Source organism: Mastomys coucha, unplaced genomic scaffold, assembly GCF_008632895.1.
Source record: "Mastomys coucha isolate ucsf_1 unplaced genomic scaffold, UCSF_Mcou_1 pScaffold18, whole genome shotgun sequence".
Taxonomy (NCBI): Eukaryota; Metazoa; Chordata; class Mammalia; order Rodentia; family Muridae; genus Mastomys; species Mastomys coucha.
The window spans coordinates 53,911,852-53,935,899 of NW_022196900.1; the positions used below are offsets into that span (position 1 = coordinate 53,911,852).

At 36.6% G+C, this 24,048-nt stretch overlaps 1 protein-coding gene across 3 annotated transcripts in view; it reads right to left on the bottom strand.

Annotated features, from left to right (window-relative positions):
- Positions 1-24,048, bottom strand: part of Caap1 (caspase activity and apoptosis inhibitor 1) — a 57,075-nt gene that overhangs the window by 31,396 nt on the left and 1,631 nt on the right. For 2 of the 3 annotated variants that reach the window (XM_031377857.1, XM_031377859.1), the window contains exons 2-4: positions 20,584-20,784; positions 19,731-19,815; positions 18,451-18,526 (exon numbers count right to left, since the gene is read on the bottom strand). In XM_031377857.1, the coding sequence (XP_031233717.1) occupies positions 18,451-18,526; positions 19,731-19,815; positions 20,584-20,784 (362 nt within the window). The remainder of the gene's footprint in view (positions 1-18,450; positions 18,527-19,730; positions 19,816-20,583; positions 20,785-24,048) is intronic. The other variant, XM_031377858.1, reaches the window with a different exon arrangement.

The following is a 24,048-nucleotide window of genomic DNA, read 5'->3' on the forward strand; positions in this document are numbered from 1 at the left end:
TAAAAAAAAAAAACAAAAAAAAACACTACTTTCAAAGTATCTAATTTACCAAAAATATAAGAAAATAGGTGAAGTGATTATGGAAAATATATCAAATATTAAAAATAGGTGACATGAATAGACATGTATTCTACTGAAAAAGAAAAATGGCAGTCTAGTATAATAATTAGATTTCAGAGATACCAACAACAGAAATAAATTTTTAAATAACTACTGAAACAAATAATCTCAAGTCCTTCAAAACTCTCCATGTGTAATCAACTGGCAGACCATACAGACCATTAAAATGAGGATCCCACCTAAAGCCACTGACAAGTTCACTCACATCTTAAGCTAACTACTGCTGTGATAAAAGGCCACAACCTAAAGCAACCTGGAAAAGACAAAGTTTATTTTCATTTTACAGCTTCCTGGGTCATAATCCATCACTGAGGGAAATCAGGGTAGTTATTCAGGGTAGGAACTGGAAGCAGATGTCATGGAGGAGTGCAGCTTACTGGCTTGCATCCCACAACTCGCTTAGCCTGCTTTCTTGTATGTACCTAGGACACCTGCTCAGGGGTGGCATCACCCTCAATTGGCTGGGATCTTCCAAATTAATCACAATCAAAAAAGCAGCCACACAGGCTTGTCTACAAGTCAATCTGGAGGAGATATTTCCCAACTGAGGGTCTCTTCCCAAGGGACTCTAGCCTGTTTCAAGCTGACATAAAAACTAGCCTGTTATACACGCTAAGAAATATTCTTAAGAGATATTGGAAAGGTTTCTATCTGCTTCTCATTTTAAAACAACTGGGTCACAATTTGCTTTAAAATAATCAGACTGGGAAAAGATGAGAGGAGGTTTAAAGCAGAGAAAGTGAGTGGCAAGTGTGAGAGTCCATAGTCCTACTGTCTTTTTATGTGTTAAAATTATTCCATACTTTTACAACTAAACATAACAATGCCATATACTGCACATTAGTGGCAGGAGCTGACTGAATCACAAGTCAGTTTTCCAAATGTATCATTCCCAACAAGCCCAGATCTCAGGTCTATCTTAGACCCCTCCCCTTTTTAAAAAATCCATTGACAAGAAATAGTTGGTTGTAGTGTAAACGTGCTGCCTATTAATCAAGCTCAGGGGTACTCATAGTACTCAAATATTTTAATATTTAAGTTTAATAAAATTGGTTATTGAAAGACCCATTCCTGGGCTAGGAAGATGACTCAGCAGTTAAGAGCACCAACTGCTCTTCCAGAGGTCTTGAGTTCAATTGAAAGACCCATTCCTGGGCTAGAGAGATGACTCAGCAGTTAAAAGCACCAACTGCTCTTCCAGAGGTCTTGAGTTCAATTCCCAGCAACCACATGGTGGCTCACAACCATCTATAATGAGGTCTGATGCCCTCTCTGGTATGTCTGATGACAGCTACAGTGTACTTAGATATAATAATAAATAAATCTTTAGTAACAATAATAATAATGATAACATCTTAAAAATAGAGGGAAATGAATAAAGGGAAAGTAAAAGCAATTAAGCAAAAGCTTAATTTAAGGTTCTAAAAGTTTGAGCTTTGTAATTAGACTATTACTTGAATATATAAAAGCATATTAAACCAATCAACAACAGAGTCCATGACACATCACTGCTTTGGTTCAACAACTGACAAGTGGTCACAAACAAATTCTACTTGAAGCTCTTAAGACAAAAGAGCCCAATGACTCCTAAACTAAAACCTTTACTGCCAAGTGATCATCAAGCCCTCACCATTTATGCATTACATCCTCTTGTTCTAGTTTCTAAAGTATTTGCCCTTACTATAAATAGATAGGAAACTTCTTTTGAAGGTGGAATAGCTTATAGATAAAGAAACCTAACATACATTAAACTAATGCATGATAACTAGTAAGCAGTACTGCAAAACTAGTAACTAAATAAAACCAATTGATGCTTTTAACCATGCTAAAGTTTAAGGAACTCCAAAAATACTAAGAAAGGAAGGAAGGAGGAAGGGAGGGAAGAAGGAATGGAGAGGAGGAGGGAGGGAGCCAGGCAGGATCTCCATGTTATTGTCAACTTGACTAAATTAGAATCAAGATGGAAACTCACATCTCGGTGTGTCGATGAGGGTATTTGCAGTTTAAGTGGGGGAGGAAGTCCCACACTTAGCGTGGTTAGCACCATCCCTCATGCTGGTGACCTGACTGACTGACAGGAGGCAAGCATCAGCACCTGTCTGTCTTTGCCCTATGTGACCAGCTGCCTCATGCTACTGCTGCCATGCCTTCCTATCGCCATAGGCCGCACTTCTTATGTGTAAACCAAATAACTACAAACCCTTCCTGAAGTTGCTTATATTGGATATTTTATCACTGTCACATCAACAAGAAAGGTAATTAATGTACCAAGTATTTTAACTGTAGATGTAACACTTTTGTTTTGTTTTGAAATAATATCTCATTCCTGGAATTAAAGACATAAAGCTATTTTTTAATTTACTTTATACAATATCTTATTTTGTCTACATGTATATAATGACAGGCATGTGCAGGTAGGTCAGAGGACAATTTGTAGGAGTCAGTTTTCTTACTTCTACCATGGGGTTCTGGGATCAAACTCAAGCTGCCAGACTTGGATTCAAAGGCCTTTATGCACTGAGCCATCTTACCAAAAGAAGGCCTTTAAGGTCCTTCTTATTGTGTGGGAGGGGTCATGTATCTGCCTCAATGCACATGTGGAAATCAGAGCTCACCTTATAGCATCCAACTCTCTCTACCTTGTGGGTCCCAGAAGCTAAACCCAAGTAATCAAGTTCAAGCAGAGGCCTTTACCCTCTAAGCCATCTCAATGGCCAATAAAGTAATTCTTAAAAAGACCAAGTCTTCCTACAAATTCTAATCTTTTAAAAAAGGTTCAATGCTGTATATGTATATCCAAAGTTTAAGTATATGTTGTATATTAAAGTTAAAATTAAAAGTCACATTTGATAGTTAATTCAAAGCACACCCACTGCTAAAAGAATGCGAGGAGTGGCTGGAACAGCTCCAGAATACATATATATCCAGCAGTGTAACTTATTCTGAGAATTTCAAATGTCCTTATTCTCTAAAACTACAATACTATTTCCACATAGCTCATTACCTATAGGGAAATATAAATTCATTTCCACTGGCATATCCTGCAATAAAAACATATTCATTTAAAATTCATAAAAAGGTATTTTGCAATAACAATTCTAAAACTATGCTATGATTTCCCTAAAGTGTTTGTATTTTTATCCTTTACACATAAAAATCTCCATTCTGATTATTTTACTGTACTATTCAAGGCTTAAATTTCATTACAAACACATTCTTTAGAGCATAATCATATTACATTATAGGCCAAACAACTATTCTCATCTTTAGTGTGATTTTAACTGTAATAAAGCTTCTCTTCTAGCCAATCCCCAGATGGATATACCATGTTAATTCCCGGGCTCTGTAATTTATCTTAATCTGTAAATTTCATAAGTTTTGACACAATTCTTAATTAGGAAAGTTGAAATGGTAAACTTTAGACTATCTGCAATCTAAGTTAGTTTGTTTGCTTCCTTTCAGTGACTTAGAAACCATGGGTATTAGATACTCAGAGTTCCTACATATTGTTACTATTCTTTTTTTTTTTTTTTTTTTTTTTTTTTTTTTTTTTTTTTTTTTTTTAAATTCAGGTGTCCCTGAATTTATTACCTTTCTGTTTCAGAGTACTGAGAGCCAGAATTATAAATATTTGCCATTAAACTCAACTGTCCTAGTTAGGTTTCAATTGCTGTGACACTATGCCCAAAACAACTTGGGAGAGGAAAGGTTGGTTTCAGCTTGAGGTTACTTGCACACACACAGTACATTGTAAAGGGAAGTCAGGCCAGGACTTGAAGCAGAGACAATGGAGGAGTGCTGTGTAGTGGCTTGCTCCCCATGGATTGCTTTGTCTGCTTTCCTATATAACCACCTGCCCAGGGGTAGTTCCACCATCAGTGAGCAAAGGCTTCCCACTTAACCAAACAAGCATGCCTCTCAGACCTGCCAACGAGCCAATCTGATGGCAGCATTTTCTCAATTCAGCGTTCTCTTCCCAGATAACTTGAGCTTCTGACAAGTTGACAAAAACAACAAATCTTAGGTAACAACTTCAAATTTTTTATCAATTTCAAAATAGCCAAGTATCAAATTCCCTCATAATTACATAATTGCTGTTACTTTGGAAGTAAAACCCCTTTCAAGTAAGCAGGACTGAAGAAAGGGATAAGAAGTCAGGAGCACTTTCTGTCCTTCCAGAAGATGAGCTCTAATCCCAGAACCCATACTGGGCTGCTCACAACCTCCTATAGCTCCAAATTCAGGGGAACTAATGCTTCTGGCCTCTGCAGGAACCTGTACTTGTGTGTACTACCCACAGACACACACATACATAATCAAAAGTAAAATCTTTTAAAAACACTTACATTAGTAAGTGACAAACAGTAAGTAAACTTAAGCATGGGATTGGAGAAATGGCACAGCAGTTAAGAGCACTGACTGCTTTTCCAGAGGTCCTGAGTTCAATTCCCAGCAACCACACAGTAGCTCACAACCATCTATAAAAGGATCTGGTACTCTCTTCTGGTGTGTCTGAAGATAGCTATAGTGCATTCATATAAATAAATACATAAATAAATATTTTAAAAATAATAATAAACTTTAAGCAGGAAAGTACAAAGTCTGGGAAGAGAAAAGCATTTCAAAGGTGACCTTATACAAGAAATACAATTTGTATGTTTAAGATTATCTCCATAATAACTTAACATAAACTGTAAAGATAACTGTGGAACTTTTACATTTTGTGCACAAACATTTGTGTGTCTTTCCATAAAGGCTTCATGTCCTTTTTTAGTATAAGAAAACTAACAGAAACAGAGCATACTGAACACCACACACACAGGCCCGTGGACTCCTGCTGAAGGTGTTGGTGGCATCTCAGTCTCGAGTCTGTCAATGCTGTGACCTTTCTGATTAAAACTGTAACTAAAAGGAAGATGTGCTGCCCGTTTAAAGAAAAGACAACTACTTTTCAAGTTAGGTTTTGTTTTGTTTTGGGCTTTTTTTTTGTAGCTGTTTTTCTCTTTTCTCCCAATTCTGGAGAATAAGCCATAGGTCTCATGAAAATTAGCAACATTACACTGCCATATTTCTGCAGCCCTTGAGACGCATTTAATCTTAATAATATCACCTGCTTCATTGAGACATCTGAAACCATGTTTACTGAGATAAAAGCTTGACACAGTGAACACATCTAGAATCTCTGCATTTGTAAGGTAGAGGAAGGAGACCAGATAGCCATCTCAGGGAACTTGAGTCGGGTCTCGAAATCAAACAAATAAATAAAGCAATGGCTCAGCAGAGGAAGCATTGGCCATGCAGGGCTGATGACCTAAATCCAAGCCCCAGAACCAACATAAAGGCAAAAGCAGAGAACCTACTCCACAAAGTTTTCCAGACTTTTACAGATACACTATGGTACATGCACACCCACACCCACACATTACACACTCAGACATAGTAAATAATAATGTTGATGATGATAATAATACAACATAAAAACAAACAAAATAAAAACAAAAAAAGGGTAAATGACCAGACATGATGGCATATACCTAAAATCCCGCACTTAGAAACAAGCCAAAGATACAAGTTCAAGGACAGCCTAGGCTACAAAATAACACTTTGACTCAAACATACATATACACACACAAAATACACACAAAAAAATGTAAAAAAAAGTACCAAACTACTTTTTTTTTAACTACAATAATTCAGATATAGTACAGTCACGGTTTTGTAAAGTAGGAATGGAAAAACAGCTCAACAGTTAAGAGATCATGGTGTTCTTGTAGGGGACCCCAGTTCAGTTCTAAGCACTTACACATTGACTCACAATTGACTATAACACGTTTGAAACTATTATAAACTATGGGGACTTTTGAAGTTGGACTAAATATATTTGCACTGTGTATAGCTATAAGCCTATGGGGCTAGGGTGTGGAATGAGAGAGAGTTTTGAATGAAATGGTCTTATAGGCTCATAAGAAGTGGTACCCTTTTCAAGTGTAGGCTCGATGGAGTAGGTGTGGCTTTGTTGGAAGAAGTGGATTACAGGGCTTTGAGGTCTCAGGTGCTCAAACTCGGTCCAGTATGGCATTCTCTTTCCCCACTGCCTACAAATCAAGATGTAGATCTTTCAGTTCCTTCTCAGACACTGTGTCTGTCTGTATGCCTTCTTGTTTCCTGCCATGATGATGATGGACTAAACCTCCAAACTATAAGCCGGCCCCAATTAAATGTTTTCCTTTCCTTTGTAAGAGCTGCCGTGGTCACAATGTCTCTTCACAGCAAGAGAAACCCTAACTAAGACAGAAACCATTTCAAAAAAAATTTATATATAACTTTTGGCTTATTGCACAGGTTTTAGCAAGTATACTGCATTAGTTTCCTGTTGCTCCTGTAGCAAAACATTTAGAAAATTAAAACAAAATATATCTACTCCCAAACAACTCTGCAGGCCAGCAATGTAACTGGAACCTCAGGGGACTAGAACCGCAATGAAAACACTGCTGCATGCCTTCACTGAAGTCTGTTTATTCTTCACTCCCTACGAGGCCATTTCTTTTTCCTAGCTTGTGGTTGCTTCTTCCATCTTCAAAGCACATCAATAACCTCTGCATTTATTGTGGAGTCCATCTTTGCCTGGTATAAGGATGTTATCCCTTGCTTTTAATCCCAATTTAAACTGAAAATACTGGGATGGCATGATGGTGCATAACTATAAAGCCAGGACCTATAAGATAGAAGCAGGAGGATCAGGAACACAGAACCAACCTCAGCTACAAGAATGAGAAGCCACATAAGGCTACATGAGACACTGTCTCAAAAAGCACAAGGCAAAATAAAAAGTTAACTCAAACAGTACTCAATTCACCTAACCAACTGAACATCACAGTTTATCCTAGTCTACCTTAACCATGCTCAGAATATTCACATTAGTTAATAGTTGAGTAAAGTAATCTACAACAAAGCCTGTTTTTAATCGATACCCAAAAGCATCATTAATAGTGTACTATATAAATTTTCCATATATACATCCAATAGGTAATATTTAAATCAGGTTAAAGTATCTCTGCAAACATTTATCAGTATTAATTTTATTTTAATTATGTATATTCATGCATATCAGGGGCAGGGCAGTCTGTGGAGACCAGAGGTATCAGATCTCCGTAGGGCTGGAATTAGAGGCAGTTGTCAGCTACCTTATATGGGTGCTGGGAAACGAATTCAGGTCCTCTGGAAGAACAAGTGCTCTTAACTGTTAAGCCATCTCTCTAGCCCTTGTCATTTCTTCGTGGTAAAAATATTCATAATTCAGCACATGCCTTTAATCCCTGCACTTGGGAAGCAGAGGCAGGCAGAACTCTGAGTTTGAGGCCAGCCTATCCTACAGAGAGGCAAGGCTACACAGAGAAACCCTGTCTGAGGATGGAGGGGAGCATAATTCTTTCTTGTTTATTTTTTAAGCTATACAATACTGATTTGTTATCTATAGTTACTGTGGTAATTTGAATGAGAAAGGCCCCTATAGGTACACACAATTAGTGGAACCATTTGGGAAGGAGTAGATGTGTCACTGGGAGTGGGCTTGGAGGTTTCAAAGGCCCATGCCTGGCCCAATGTCTCTCTCACTGTGGATCAAGATATAAAGCTCTCAGATACAGCTCTAGCAATGTGCCTGTCTGCTTCCTACCATGATGGTCATGGACTAAAACTGTCTAAAACTATAATCAAGTCCCAAATTAAATAATTTCTTTCATAAGAGTTGCCTTAGCCATAGTGTTTCAGCACAGCAGCAGAACAGTTACTAAGACAGTCCCTAGTGTGTAATAGCACATCAGAAGTTCTTACTCCTATCTACGTGTTAACTTAGTATCTACTATCAGCATCTATCTATCTCTCCCTCCTCATTTCACATTAATATGAATAGCTCAAGTAATTTACTGAATACTGCAGTGGAAGTACCCATATTACAAAATGTTAATATGGGTAAACAATTGTCCCACAATAAAGTTGAGCTAACACTAAGTTGGAGAATATGTGTACTTCTTCCAGGTTCCTGGCTTTCTAACATAGATGGACATTCAACTACTTTTTAAAATTTTGTGCACACACACATATGGCACATGACATAGTACACATGTGGAGGTTAAAGGACAACTTTCAGGAGTCAGTTCGGTTTCCACGTTACTAAGGCATAGACTTCGATGTTTCTGCTGCTGTCCTGTGCCCTCTGGCTCGCTGGCCATGAGTTTACAGTGATTCTCTGGTCTCCACCTCCTACCTCACTGTCGGAGTCCTGGGATTTCCCGCATTGCATCCAAATTTTTGTTTGGATTCTGGAAATCAGCCTCTCATTGGCTAGCTTGTGCAGCTAGTGCTTTTACCTACTGAACCAACCCAACCATTTTCAATATTTTCATACAAATATTCTTTTCTGGCTTCTGAGGTTTTAGTTTTACTTAAGAATCCCACAATTCCAGGCCTGGGTACATACAATCCCTACAAACCACAATATGGAGAGAAAATATACACCCCAACACATACACACTAAATAAATAATAACATTAAATTATATACTTAAAAATAACAAAGATAAGGACTAGGATAAGGAATGTGAAGAAAAGAGAAGACCTTGAAAGCAGCTGGTAGGAATATAAATTATACAACCACTATAGAAAATAGTATAGACATTCCCAAAAAAAGTTTAAAAAAAGAAGAAAAAAGAGAAAGAAGCAACTCTATATATACCAAAAATCAATGAAATCAGCATCTCATAGATATATTTACATTTGTTTACATGGCCGTTTTATTCACAACAGCCAAGATATAGTAACTATCTATGAGTCTTACAGAAAATAAATGGAAAAAGAAATTGTAGTATACAATAGTATATTTATACCTATTACACTCACTTATATACACACATACATCACATACATTCCCACACATACCATATGTAGATACACACATGAATATATGCATGTATGTAGGTATTCAGCTCTCAAAAATGAGATCCTAGCATTTGTAATCACATTGATGAACCTGGAAGCCATTACACTAAGTAAAATAAGTCAGACATACAATAAATAAATAAATAAAACAAAAGCAGTACACAGTGGCACTCCTTGTACCAGGAGCCAAAGGCAGCCTGTGAGTTCTAGAGAACTCTGTGAGTTCAAGGTCAGCCTGGTCTATGCCAGGACAGTCAGAGTTACACAGTGAGATCATATTGAGAGAGAGAGAGAGAGAGAGAGAGAGAGAGAGAGAGAGAGAGAGAGAAAGAGAGAGAGAGAAGGGAGGGACGGAGGGAGGAAAATATAATCAAAACAAACAGGAAAGCCAAGAAACAGCATGGTTTCAATTACACAGGAGATCTTTAAAGCTTCAACTATACAGCTGAAAGAATGGCTCAGCAGTTACACACTTTCTGCTGTTGAAGAGGACGTGGGCTCTTGAAGAGCACCTACATGGTGGCTCAGAATTGTCTAGAATTCTGTCTAGAATCCAGTTCCAGGATTTGACACCTTCTGGCCTCTTCAGGCACTGCATGCGCATGGTGCACACACACATATAGGCAAAACACTCATTAAATAAAAATAACTAAATTAAAAAAAAATCAAATACACTGAAACAGAATAAAATAGTATTTACCAGGGTAAAGAGAAAAGGGGATATGGGTCAAAGTGAGCAAAGTTATAGAGAATGACTAAGTGAAGAAATAAAATGCATAGTGAGGACTATAGTTAAAAAAATAAACATAGGAAGTTTATTGAACTGGATTTTAGATACTGTTACAAAACACAAAAACTAACCATTCAAGTAATTAGTAAACTAATTCATTCAAGGTAATGGATAGGCGTATTTGCTTGCCTAACAGTCATTTCATAATGGATCAAAACAACATGTTCTGCACCTTACATATAAGTAAAGTAATCGCTAAACAGTACCAAAGGCCTTTTCTATACATACGTATATGGACATATAATTTTTCTCTTTCAATTTAGTGATATAGGGCTGGAGAGATGGCTCAGTGGTTAAGAGCACTGACTGCTCTTCCAAAGGTCCTGAGTTCAAATCCTAGCAACCACATGGTGGCTCACAACCATCCATAATTAGATCTGATGCCCTCTTCTGGGGTTTCTAGAGACAGCTACAATGTACTTACATATAATAAATAAATAAATCTTCAATTTAGTGATATAAATTATCCTAGTAGATATTATAATTAAGGTTTCTTATAAAACTCCTGAAATAAATCCTACATGGTCAGCAGTAATTACTCACTTGATACACTGCTGGATCTACATGCTAATATTTCTATTTGTTTACATTCACAAACATATATTCACAAGTGAAATGGCCAAAAACTCCCATGTACTTTTCTGGCACTACTTATAAGATTTTGTATATTAAGTGTGTGCAGAAATCATAAGGTAAATGGAAAATCTTTTCATCTCTTTCTAGGTATTATACTATTTACAATAACAGACATATCTGCCTATGAATAGCTGGCATTTATAGAACATTTCACTGGAAATAAATACATTGGAATGAATAAACACGTTCACTTATACAAGAAGCAGTTCAAGTGTGAATGTATCTATCTTGTTTTGGTGTATCTTCAACACACTTCACTCAACTTCCCATGTTCTCCACTTTTGTGGGGATTTTCCTGTATTTTGCAAGAAAACTCTCCTTCACTTATTTCCTTCAACTCAAAAAGACCTCTATGTGTGGCCTGAGCAAAGACCAAGTTCCTGAATGGCTAAAGCTCTGTGTGTTTGCTATCTCTTAAGTTTTGAGCTTTTACCTCTGCTGTTTCATTTTCTCAAAGTTCCTTTAGTTTGTTACTTTTTAATTTCTTTTAAATGTGAAGGAAGATCTTAGTGGGTTTTTTTAATAGCTTCTTTATAGAAGATATAAGTGGTTTTTTTTCTCTCGTGTCCAAATGTTCCCTTTAACTGGGGTTTGTGGTATTAACACAAGTCACTCTCTCCCAGCTTGCTTATTGCTAGATGAGATGAAGATGAGAGGTACAACTCAGGGTCAAGAGAAAAGCTGACTCTTCCTCCATTCTTTTTAGTCTGGCAGCCAAGACATCCCCTGAAAGAAACCAGCACCCAGCAGAAATTACCCTAATCAATTCTAGCCCCTTCATGACTTAGAAACACAGATGCATAGATACAAAGATTAGCCTCTCATGACTTCCAGTGTATTCAACTCACTATCAGGACACAGTGAGATCTGATGAGCACCCAACTAAAAATTTCATTGTAATTTTATGATCTATTTTTATCTCTAAATAAGGATACATTCTAAGCTACTGCTGGTAAGACCTCAATAAATGAAATCTCCAGGACATACTTTACCCTATAAGATCTTTTCTCATTATTCCTTCCTATGAGGTCTTAAGGCATTTTTTAAACTCAAAATATATTTTTGTTTGCCCAGTAGTTCCACGATAGGTCTCCTAAAACTGTGAATTACATTTTTTTTGAGGTTTCCTGGTAATGATCTATATTTATCTGCCCATGTTGGCTGTTCAGGGCAATGATTCAGTTCCTAGTCATAACCAATCTTTTAGCAGTTAGCCTAGTGAAATAAGAACTGCAGAACAGTGTTAGTTCCAAAATTACATGTGTTCTCTTTCCTGGAGCAGTCTAACTATCCTGTTGAAACTTCTTTCCTATATTCTATTAGTTCAGTACTCAATAGAAGCTACTAAGTTCCTTTTGGCCTTTTCTGTCTGCTCATGACTAAGCATTCCCTTAGCATGAAGCCTGGTCAGACGATATGTACTTGTCAAAGTGAGTATCAGCAGATCATAGGACATGGGAAGTTTAAGTACCAAATATGCCAAGCTACTGAACCCCAGAAAAAGTGGTGACATGAATCTACCAACTAGTTCACCACCTCTAAGAAGAAAAGAGCTGAACTGATTGTCTAAGCACAAAGTAACATCCAAAAGGATACTATCAACAAAGGCCTATGAAACTACTTTTATAAGCTTTGAGGAGAGGCAAATGTATCTTTATTCTGTGCCTCAGACTTTGTTCAACAGCAAGGAGAATGAAATTCCCTACTGGCACTCTGTGTGAAAACCTGTTTCCTTTCTTATCTCTGCAGGTCTGCTTATTAGGTTAGCCTGCTCCTGAAGCAGGAGGGAAAAAACCAGCATCAGTGTTCTCTACATTCCCATTCCTTTCCTGGCACCTTTGCTTCACACTCTAAGATGTTTCCTTCATTCACAACTGATATGTATATATATCACATGCATTTATTTTTGTAGGTATGCATGTAGAGTTGTGGTGAGTACCTGTGGGGAGATCAAAAGGACAGTTTTGGAGTGTTAGTTCTCTCTTTCCAATATATGACACCCAGAGATTGAACTCAGGTCATAAGACTTGATGGCAAGTGCCTTATCCAATGAATGATCTCACTGGCCTACATCATTCTTAATTAAAATCTAGCCACATTAGCTCATTTAATACTTATCTTATGAAGGGTTATATTCACTTTACAAATGAACACAATGGCTATTATGGAAGATTAAGTATTTCAAAGCCACCAAGGCAGGAACACTTAAATAAATAAAAAGTCTGCAGCTACATTTTTTGTTTTTGTTTTGTTTTGTTTTTTTTTTTGGTTTTTTGAGACAGGGTTTCTCTGTGTAGCCCTCGCTGTCCTGGAACTAACTCTGTAGACCAGGCTGGCCTCAAACTCAGAAATCCGCCTGCCTCTGCCTCCCAAGTGCTGGGACTAAAGGTATGCGCCACCATTGCCTGGCCGTGCAGCTACTTCTTAAGAGACACTGCCACTAACTTTCATAGTCATTTCTACAATCCAAGGCACACAAATTTACCTAGCCTTATTTCCCACACACAAATGATGCTATGTATGTTGTAAAGTTGTTATACAAAGCTAATGGATGAATAATGACACATGAACAATACTGGATTGTTGCAATGTTGTAACACAATGTTCAATGTTAGTAATTAGTGTTAATTTTGGTTTACTTACTGTAGCTTGGAAATTTGACTAAAGAGGGGATGCTGGGCTGCAGAGCATTTGCCTAGCATGCACAAAGGCTTTGACCCTCAGTATCACTGATAAATTGGCCTAATTAAATGTACAAACCTGGTAATGGTAGCATAGGACTGGGGACCTGGCTATTTAAGAAAGAGGCTGAGGCAGACAGAACTCTTGAGTCCTAGACCTCAGGGCTAGACTGGTCACATAATGAGAACCCATCTGAAAATAAATCATGAATAATAAAAAGGCTAGAGTGATAGATGGATCAGTGTAAAATATAAAATTTTATCAGAGGACCCAAGCTTCGATCCCAGCACCCACATAAGGCAGCCTATAACTCCACCTCCAGGCCATTTGACACTCATACACATATGACACACACACAGCATACAGATGCACTCACACAAGCTCAAACACATACACAAATAAAAAGAACTCTAAAAAAAATAGCCATTAAAGAAATAAACAATAAAAATAAAAGCTGGTATTCACCAGGAATATTAAAGAACTCAATAATGGTCCTTGTCAGCTCCACTGCTGGCTACAATAACGATGTGTGAAATACAGGTATAGTGTCTCCTGTCCACACTGCTCAGAACATCAGAATTCCAGCCCTGGGTAGCTTCTGTATAAAGTAATAGTTATATACAATTCACTTGCTGAAAACCCCTAAACTAAAGATCTCAAGCCAGAAATTAAAATTTTTGAGTGCCAACAAAAAAAATCAAAGAAGTTCTAGATCCTGGATTTGAGATTTCTGGGTTAAAGGTGTTCAGCCTGTGTTTGCAATTGCTTAGTCTATCTGGCAGCACATAACAAAAAGACTTTGTTTTCTGTCTGATCACACAGTGGGTTCTTTATGACTCTAGCTTTGTAGCTATGTAAAACTTTTCCATTATAATAATTCAGAAGTACTAAATTTTGTTTTGGTTACATTGCAGGGGTTACATTGCAGGTCTAGTTCATAGTAAGCAAGTACATGACCATTGGGCTAAGATCCACAGCTAGCCCTTCTTCCAATTTTATGTTTAGTTTTCTTTTATGTGTATTAGTGATTTGTGTTAGGTGCCATAATGGGACAAGCTAATAACTAGCAGGTGATCACCCTGAAATGGCCTGCTTCGGATTATTATATAATCTGCGACAGGTAAGCGCTATTAATCAAGACTGCAAGGGATTCATTTTAGGAAAGATTCCTGCTATTAATATGCTTTTCCTGTTATTATTATAATACATATATAATAATCAGTAAGTAGTATCACACCCCTTTTGGAGCAGATCTCTGCAGATCCATGAAGATGTACCATCTTGAAGTGATACTATCCAGATAAATAGATGACTTAAGTCTTAATGATGATCCTGTAAGAATTCCTGAAATTGTATCAGTGATTATTAAGCTTTTATAACGGGACTGCTATTAGGTCCTTTTCTGATAGTCAAAAGGTGCAATGAGAACTCTGCCAGTCTCCCAAGTGTCACCAGTTAATTACTCTTAGATGGTAACCAGACTTTCTCCTACTCAGAGCACATTCCAAGAGGTTGTAAAACAATTAACCAAAGGTCATAAAAAGGGAACTAATGATTTATTATAGGTGCTAGGACAGAAGATAAAATAGTGACTGGGTTTATCTATACAAAACTTCACTAATAATTTAGTTATCGTTTTAAACCTTCCGTGAACGTGTGGAGCTGAGACGGGTAATGGACGTTTAGCTAGAAAATTACTCCTAATGGATATGCATGCAAACATTTCCTGTTTTAAACTTCTATTTCAATTTATGATTTGATTTTCTGTATGAAATTTGATGAACTTTTTAACATCTGATCGTGTATTCTGAAAGATGTTTAAGGGCTGAGGACAAAGAGAAGAGTCAGAACTGGGGGACTGAGGTGAGAGGAACAGAGGTGAGAACTGAGCTGAGAGAGGAATGGCCTGAGAGAGGAACTGGGCTGAGAGAGGAACTGAGCTGAGGAGAAGTTTTTAGACAGAACACATTTTAGATTAGAAGGAGAATGCAGAGTGGAATAACTTAGAAACTATAGGCAACATAAAATACTAAGAGAGCAATGTGCAGAATGCAGAGGGAAAGAGGAAAAAAGAAGATGCTGCAGAGAGCAGAAGGAGCAGGCAGGCTTCTCCTTACCATGGGATAGAACAGGTACCATGGTAGGGACAAGACAGGCTTAGTCTTTTTTGTTTTGTTTTGTTTTGTTTTGTTTTTCGAAACAGGATTTCTCTGTGTAGCCCTGGCTAAACACACTATAGATCAGGCTAGCCTCAAACTCAGAAATCTGCCTGCCTCTGCCTCCCAAGTGCTAGGAATAAAGGCATGCACCATCACTGCCTGGCTAGGGTTAGTCTTATTAAAAGACACAAAGCTTTTTTCTTACAAACATGGGTTTAATTCATTTAGTATTAAAAGGGTAGAAGCCTTTTTTTTCTCTATGTAATAAAGATTGGAGCTCCATTTTTCATCCAGAATGAGTGAGTTCTTTCTGCACTGGTGCTTGGTCTTTTGCTCCATATGCATATGCAAGTATGGCTGTGTGTGTAAGTATGCAATTGTGAGAACATATGCAGTGTGTGTAAGTATGTAATTGTGAGAATGTATGCAAGCTGGGCCCAGTTGGGTATGAATGGAAATGTATAAATGAATAAATGAGCATGCATGAATCTGTATATGAACTTATGTGAGATTATGCATATTTGTTTATGTAAAAGTTTTTCCTTCTGTGAGTGTTATTCTCTTCTCCTGGTTCAATAGAAGTATAATGTTCCAAACTTCCCCCTAGCCTGACAAGCAAGAGGCATCTGGACCATAGGGAAAAGGCTCTAGCAATTAATCCTTTACTTAATCTCCTGCTGTTTTAGGTTGAGGTGCTAAATGCCAGGAACTGCAGTTTCTGGCCTCAGAGGATCACAGAAGGCAGGTCAGCTACAATAGCAGAGTACCTTAGACTTAGTTAAGTAAACTTTTTGTTATACAGCAACCCTAAATTTCTCTTAAGACAAAGTCTTAGCCTCCACCTATGCTCTTCCCCTTCTGCTGCCTCAGGAAGAACTTACCATAAAAAAGACACACCCCGTCAGAGCTGCCCCCGGCAGATTTGCATGCATGCTTGCATATATGTGCACTACATGCATGACTAGTATTCATGGAGACTAAAAGAGGATGTTGGACCCCCAGGGGCCAGATTCAAACCTAGGTCTTCTAGAATAGCAGCCAGTGCTTATAAGCACTGAGCCATCTCTCTAATGCCTTATTGTAATTTTAAAGAGAACTAAACTTCTTTTATAACTAGGCAACCATTAAATGGCTACCACACTAAAAAAGGGTAACACCAGTGTTCAAGTATGAGACAGCAAAGAATTAAACCTTAATAATACCTTAAAAGGGGCTAGAGAGATGGCTCGGCAGTTAAAAGCACTAGACTGATCTTCCAAAGGTCCTGAGTTCAAATCCTAGCAACCACATGGTGGTTCACAACCATCTGTAATGAGATCTGATGCCCTCTTCTGGTATGTCTGAAGACAGCTACAGTGTACTAAGATATAATAATAAATAAATCTTTAAAAAGTAATGGCTCCGGGGGCTGGTGAGATAGCTCAGCAGGCAAGAGCACTGACTGCTCTTCCAAAGGTCGTGAATTCAAATCCCAGCAACCACATGGTGGCTTACAACCACTGTAATAAAATCTGATGCCTTCTTCTAGTGGTCCAAAGACAGCTACAGTATACTCATTTATAATAATAAATAAATCTTAAAAAAAAAAAAAAAAACTAATGGTTCCAACAGCATATGTATAGCAGAGGATGGCCAAGTTGGTCATCAATGGGAGAAGAGGCCCTTGGCCCTATGAAGGTTCTATGCCCCAGTGTAGGGGAATGCCAGGGCCAGTAAACAGGAAAGGGTGCCATGGTGAGCAGGGGGAGGGGGAAGGGAACAGGAGTTTATTTTTGTTTATTTTTATTTTATTTTATTTTTTTCCTTTTTTTCAGAGGGGAAACTGGGAAAGGAGATATCGTATGACATGTAAATAAAGAAAATCTCTAATAAAAAATAATAGAAATAATAATAATACCTTAAAAATAGAGGGAACTGAATAAAGGGAAGGTAAAAGCAATCAAGCAAAAGCTTAATTCAAGGTTCTAAAAGTAACATCAAGAAATAAAACAAAGGAACTAAGGGCTAGGAATATACCTTGGTGGTACAGAGATTCCTAGCATGTGTGAGGCTCTGGGTTTAGTTCCTGGCATTAAAATTTTAAAAAACAAGGAACAGAAGAGGAAGGGAAAAAAGGGTATGGGTGAAGAAACTTAAAAAGTACTAAAAAAAAAAAAAAAAAAAAAAAAAGGTTTAATAAATACTTAAGCTAAATAAACTGAGTAATATGCATTTTTATAGTACATAAAAGACTAACACACTGCCAGGCCATGGTGGCACATGCCTTTAATCCCAGCACTTGGGAGGCAGAGGCAGGCGGATTTCTGAGTTCGAGGCCAGCCTGGTCCAGAGTGAGTTCCAGGATAGCCAGGGCTACACAGAAACCCTGTCTCGAAAAACCAAAATAAACAAAAAAAAAGACTAAGTATTTTAAAAGAAAAGCTACTAAAACTATTTAAAATGTGGACATTTTCTATGATGTCAAATGACTTAAAGCAAGATGTACAACGTGACTAAGACTCTCTCAAGAAACAGATTTAATGCTCTCTCTACACTGTAAATTTTTTTCCTTAGGTTTTCTTAGGTTTTGGTTTCTTAAACTTCAGCTTAAACATGTAGTATTTATTATACTATTGCCCACTGGCAATGGTTCTCAAAATTTCAAGTACTTTTTATCATCAAAATATTCCAACTATACATACTTACAGCAATACACATATAAACATACATGTAAAAATAAATAGGACAAATGAACTTTTACATAGACATATATAAAAGTTCTCATACATACACACACACACACACACTCAAAAAAGCAATCATAATCGTCAAAGAGAGGCTGGAGAGACAGCTTAGCAGTTGGGAACATTTCTTGTTTTTCCAAAGGATACAAGTTTGGCTCCCAGCATCCACTTCAGGCAGCTCACAACCACTTGTAACTCCAGCTCCAGGAAATCTGATGTCCTTCTCTGGCCTCCCCTTACCTACATGTGACAATATACTCACACACACACACATGCACACACACACATATACACACACACATACACACAAACACACACAGATTTTTCTTTTCAAAACAGGGATCTTCAAAGGAATAGCAAAAAAAATTTTAAATGAAAATGAAAGTGTTTGTGTTTTAACTTACTGACTGATTAAATCAGGTGCCACCTTACAGCCATCATCTGCCTCCTCTTCCATATCAGAGTCCAAACCATTGTCACCTTATAAAAAAAAATGAACTACTGAAAACATGTTTACAAAATTACTTTATCATGTTTACAAAAGTGCCATCTTTAAAAAAGATACAGGTAAAAAAACCTTATAAAATATTTTTCTATTACTTGTATTTTTTAAGATTGATTTTGTTTATGTGTATATGTGTGAATCTGTGTATAAATAGGTACACGCATGCAGGTGTCCACAGAGGACATTAGTGGCATTACAGATGGCAGTAAGCCACCCAATGTGGGTGCTGGAAACCAAACTCAGATATTCTAGAAGAGCAGCAAGTACTCTTAACCCCTAAGCCATCTCTCTCCAGCCTCAAATGTTATTTAAATGTTTTTTTTTCATTATCTTCTCTTCACCTATTACATACATACAATAATGTATAAAAGACTACATACATATATGTGTATATATATATTTTTTCCAGAGTTACAAATTCCATTAAATCATTTATTGTATTTTTAATTGTGTGTGTGTCTGTGTACAGTGGAGAGAATGCCTACAGAGGCTAGAAGATAATATCAAATCTCCTGGAGCTGAAGTTATGTTGGTGCTGGGCACCAAACTCCAATCTTAACTACTGATCAACCCCATTACGTTATAGTAATTAAAAAAAGAAAAAAAAATCAGTCTATTGAAATTAAATACATCTGCTTTTTGTTTCTTCAATGATGCAAATAAGAAAATCGTCTCAATATTTCAAATGAAACCAAAAAATACTTGAAAATTCAAAATTCTAAAAGTTATCAGTATTAAATAATAATCTTATTTGGAAGAAATAAATGCTGGAAAATTACAAACAATTCTAACATTATATCTAGGTGTTGGTAAAACAGGAGAAATACACAATAGCTCATTATAAGTTATAAAGAAACTAACGCAAAAAATGTCTTATTTATTTAAAAGAAAATATAACTTATTGGTGATTTTTTAATTTTCATTTTATTATATTATACAAAGATGGACTCATCTATATAATGGTTAAGGAAAAAGTATGTATCAAATTTGGGGTTTTCTTAGAAATTCTATTCTGATATGTAATTATACTTTCCAGTACAGACAGACGTAAAGATATTCTTCAGTGATTCCTCAATAAAGAAATTAAAGTCACATTCAAGCAAGAGAAAGAAAACCTCAATATTTATGCAGAGAACCACTTAATATAAGTTTGCAGAATATAGAAATATTCATTCTTACCCTCAAGAATCTTCAAGATTTTTTTTTCAGACAGGAGCTCTAATTGTTCCTGGCATAGTTTTTTAATTTCTTCTACTGAACAGTTCTAAAGAAAATGACATTTAAAAAAATTGCATTTATGTACTATAGCTCCAATGTAAACTGGAAAACTGCAATTATAAAAAAAAAATCAAATTAGCAAAATCTCATAATCAAACAAATAAAAGCCTCAAGAATATTCACATGAATTTATGGGATGAAGTCTGAAAAGCTGTCAGTTGACATGAATATTTCAGAGATCTGAAGGAATGCATAAAATCATGTTTATTAGAAGCAAAAACTGAACTAAAAGTCAGTCTTCCAGACACCTTTAAATGAAGTCTATTTACCTCATGTAATTCTTGTAAAGATTTAAGTCTTCAGGGCATGACCATAAGATACTTGCCCTTAGGCTTTGTTTGGGTTTGTATAACCATAAAATCAGAATATCACATATTTTTCTGAAGTTTCCAGAAATATATACGTAAAAAAACTAATAAACAGGATGACACAGAAACTACTACAAACTACTGTGGACTGGTGCACAGCAGCATATTATTCTTTATAACTCCAATTGGTACCACTACTGGGAAATAATTTAATTATTTCCATGAGGTCAATAAATGTCTTGCCTAAACATTTTTCCTGTAAAAAAAAAAAAGCTTAAATATATAAGGCCATTTAAGGTTCTCTATAAATTTTCTTCCTTGAATTTTATCAAGTAACTTATTTCAGATTAGAACATCCAATCACACACTACATTCAAAGCAATGACTGTTACAAATGAGGCTCTGTCTGCTTCTCCATGTGTGCACGTCCTAACACAGCAAAGCACCTTCAGCACATCAGGGAGCATCTTCTGTAGCTTCTTCTCTCCTATTATACAGAAGCACTGCTGCAGCATTTCTTTTTTGTCTGATATATAGAAACTAACGGGTTTTAATGAGACAGTCAGATCCAGTCCACCTTCTTCAAGATCACTCTGCTCTGCCAAGAATAATTCTTTTTCCAGACTTGGTAAAAGATACTTGGTTTCCTACAAGTAAAGAAATAAGGAATCATTAAATAACATTAAGCACTTAGAATGCATGCATGACACTTATTCATTCCTCATTAAGCACCTGTAAATTCCTTTATTTGCACAATTGTCTATCTAAAGTCAGAAGAAAATTTAGTTATTCATCACTCTTTAATGTTACTCTCCACACTGCAGCTAACTGAAGGAGTTGTAATAAAAGAGAATCCTATCTCAGAATTTACAAATCAAAATGTACCACTTCCTAAAATTTTAGACAAGAAGAATTAGCAGATTCCTTCAAGGGTCATTCATCCAAAAGGTAGAAATGCTGTGTCATTCTACTTAAATTCATAAAAAGAAACAAAATAGCAGCAAATGTTACAAACCATAATTATAAAGCCATATTCCAACTACAAGCTATCATTTTCAAACTGTTATATGATTTAATCATGTATCAAAAGATTCAACTAGTTTCAATAATGTAAGGCATTTCTGACAATTTTACTTCTATCTCCCATAACTGGTCAGTCTTTCTAAATCTACTATCAAAACACTGGCCATAATCTTTCCTAGATTATAACAGCCATGGAACTAGGTTCTCCACATCCAGTATGAGATTGCAGTTTTGTTTACTGTTAGCAAGATGAATTTTATAAACTAGACCTCATGTTGTACATATTCTGTGTAAAAGTCTTTCCTCTTTCCTTCCCCTACACTACACTGTATCACATTATTAAGTGGACATGCTTATCACATACAAATTTGAAAGATCAAATGGGGTGAAAAAGCAAGAAAGATCTATAATTTTTCTTTTTTCAATCTAAGATTCTGTTTATTGTTATTAGGTGAGTATATCATGTGTGAGTTTACACATGCAGAGGTTGAAGGACAACTTTTGAGAGTAGATTTTCCCCTCCCCAACAGTTTCAAGGATGGAACCTGGGTGTAAGGTTTGTGCAGTCCCACTGAACCATCTCACAGGCTCCTAAAACTTCTTTTTAGGGTAGGCTTGAAGGTCCTTTAGTCCCAGAATGCGGGAGAGAGAGGCAGATGTATCTCTGTGAATTCAAGGCCAGGCTAACCTACAAAATGAGTTCCAGGATAGTCAGGGGTTCCATACCATAGTGACACCCTGACTGAAACCAAAACCAAAACCAAACAAAAACCAATTAAGCCTGAAAAGCCTTGATAAGCATATAAGGAAAAATTATGAACTACTATCAAATATACATAAATTCCTCAACTCAATTCACTACAAAAACTGAAACTATAGATAAGTTAGCCTAACTTATAATGTCCCCCAGCACTCAGGAGGCACAGGAAGGCAGACCTTTGTCTGGATAGTGATTATCACACAAATAGAGGCCCTGTCTGAAAAAAATAAACAAAAATATCTACCCCAAAGTAAAAATACTTCTTGCAACACTTAAGTCCAACACACCAAGCTGGCTTTTCCAAAGACAGTGCATATAGTTTACTATCAACTAACTTGCCAATACTTAAACAACAAAATTACACTAACTAGCTGATACCTTCACATCAAGAAGACACATGAGAAAAGTAAACTCAAAGAACCCAGAGTTGAAGAAATGTTCTTGACGTAAGCAAAGTCACTTTCACATTCTATCACGAATACACTTATTGGTACAACATTATAACTGCCCCCACTAGAGCTGGATGTATAGCTCAGTGCTAGAACAGGTTCAAGGCCCTGGGTTCATTATAGAAAGGAAATAAAAAGAGAGGAGGAAAAGGGAGGGAGGAGGGAGAGAGGAGGGAGGAAGGAAAGACTCTTACTTTAAAAACAAAATGGGACGAGAATGCCCATTATCAATGCTACTATCTAACACTATCCTAGACTTTGATAATACAAAATGAACAACAACAAAAGTGCTAAAAATGTCAAAATTCAGTGTGAGTAGAAATATTACAGAAAATGAATAACCAATAATGTGACTAGGTAGGAGAAAATCACATAAGTAGTTGAATCCACGAGTCCTAATTTAAAGTTATAATGTTAAAAAGTATGAGTCTAGAGAGATGGCTCAGCAGTTAGCACTTGCTGTTCTTCCAGAGGATGGGAGCTCTCTTCACATGGCACCTCACAACTGCCTGTAACTCCAAGATCTGATACGCTCACCCAGACATACATACATACAAGCAAAACACCAATGCACATTAAAAATATAAATAAAAATAATTATAATACTAAAAAGTCATTACAAGGGGCTGGAGAGATAGCTCGGTGGTTAAGGGCACTGACAGCACCTGGGTTCAAACCCCAGCACCCACATGGCAGCTCACAACTGTCTGCAAATCCAAGATCTGACACTCTCACAGACATACATGCAAGCAAAACATCAAAGCACATAAAATAAGGGTAAATAAATTTTTGAGAAAAGAGTTGGCGAGTACAGGTAAGTGGGTTGGCTCAGCAGGTAAGGTGCTTGTCATCATCCTAACATGAGAGCTCAATCCTTTGGAACCCACATGTACGAGTTGTCCTCTGACTCCACATGGGTTTGATTAAATGAATAAATGCAAAATGTGTTAAATATTTAAAAAATACAGAATAATTTTTATAAATTTTACAATCTTCTAAAACACAAAATCTGGAAGGCAGAAGAAAAAATACCAGCTCTGGCTACAAAAACAAAACAAAACAAAACAAAAAAACACTTTAAACCAGCAGTTCTCAATCCGTGGGTCAAGAACCCTGGGGGAATGATCTAATGGTCTTTTCACAGGGTTATCTAAGACCATAGGAAAACACAGATATTGATAACAGTAGCAAAATTACAATTATGAAGTAGCAAGGAAAATGATTTTATGGTTGGGAGTCACCACAACATGAGGAAGTGTATTAAAGGGCTGCAGCATTAGGATGGCAAAAGCACTGCTTTAAACCAAATTATACTAACATTTACTATATACACAAAAGCTTAAAACTAACACTTAATTGAAATATATGAGACTTCTCAGTGAAATACTGAATAAAAAAATCAAGCAAAGAATCTATACAACTACATAAGAAATCAAAGTAAAATAAAGATGTAGAAATGTTCAGTACCACTATTCATCAGGAAAATACATATTAAAACAATGTTAGCCAAGTGAGGTGGCACATGCCTTTAATCCCAGTACTCAGAAGACAGAGGCAGGCAAAAAAAATTTTTTTGAGTCTTAGACCAGTGAGGCCCTGACTCAAAAACAAAAAACAAACAAGTAATAATTACTTGGTCTGTCAGTCTGACAAATCTCTAAAAGGAAAAAACAATAGCG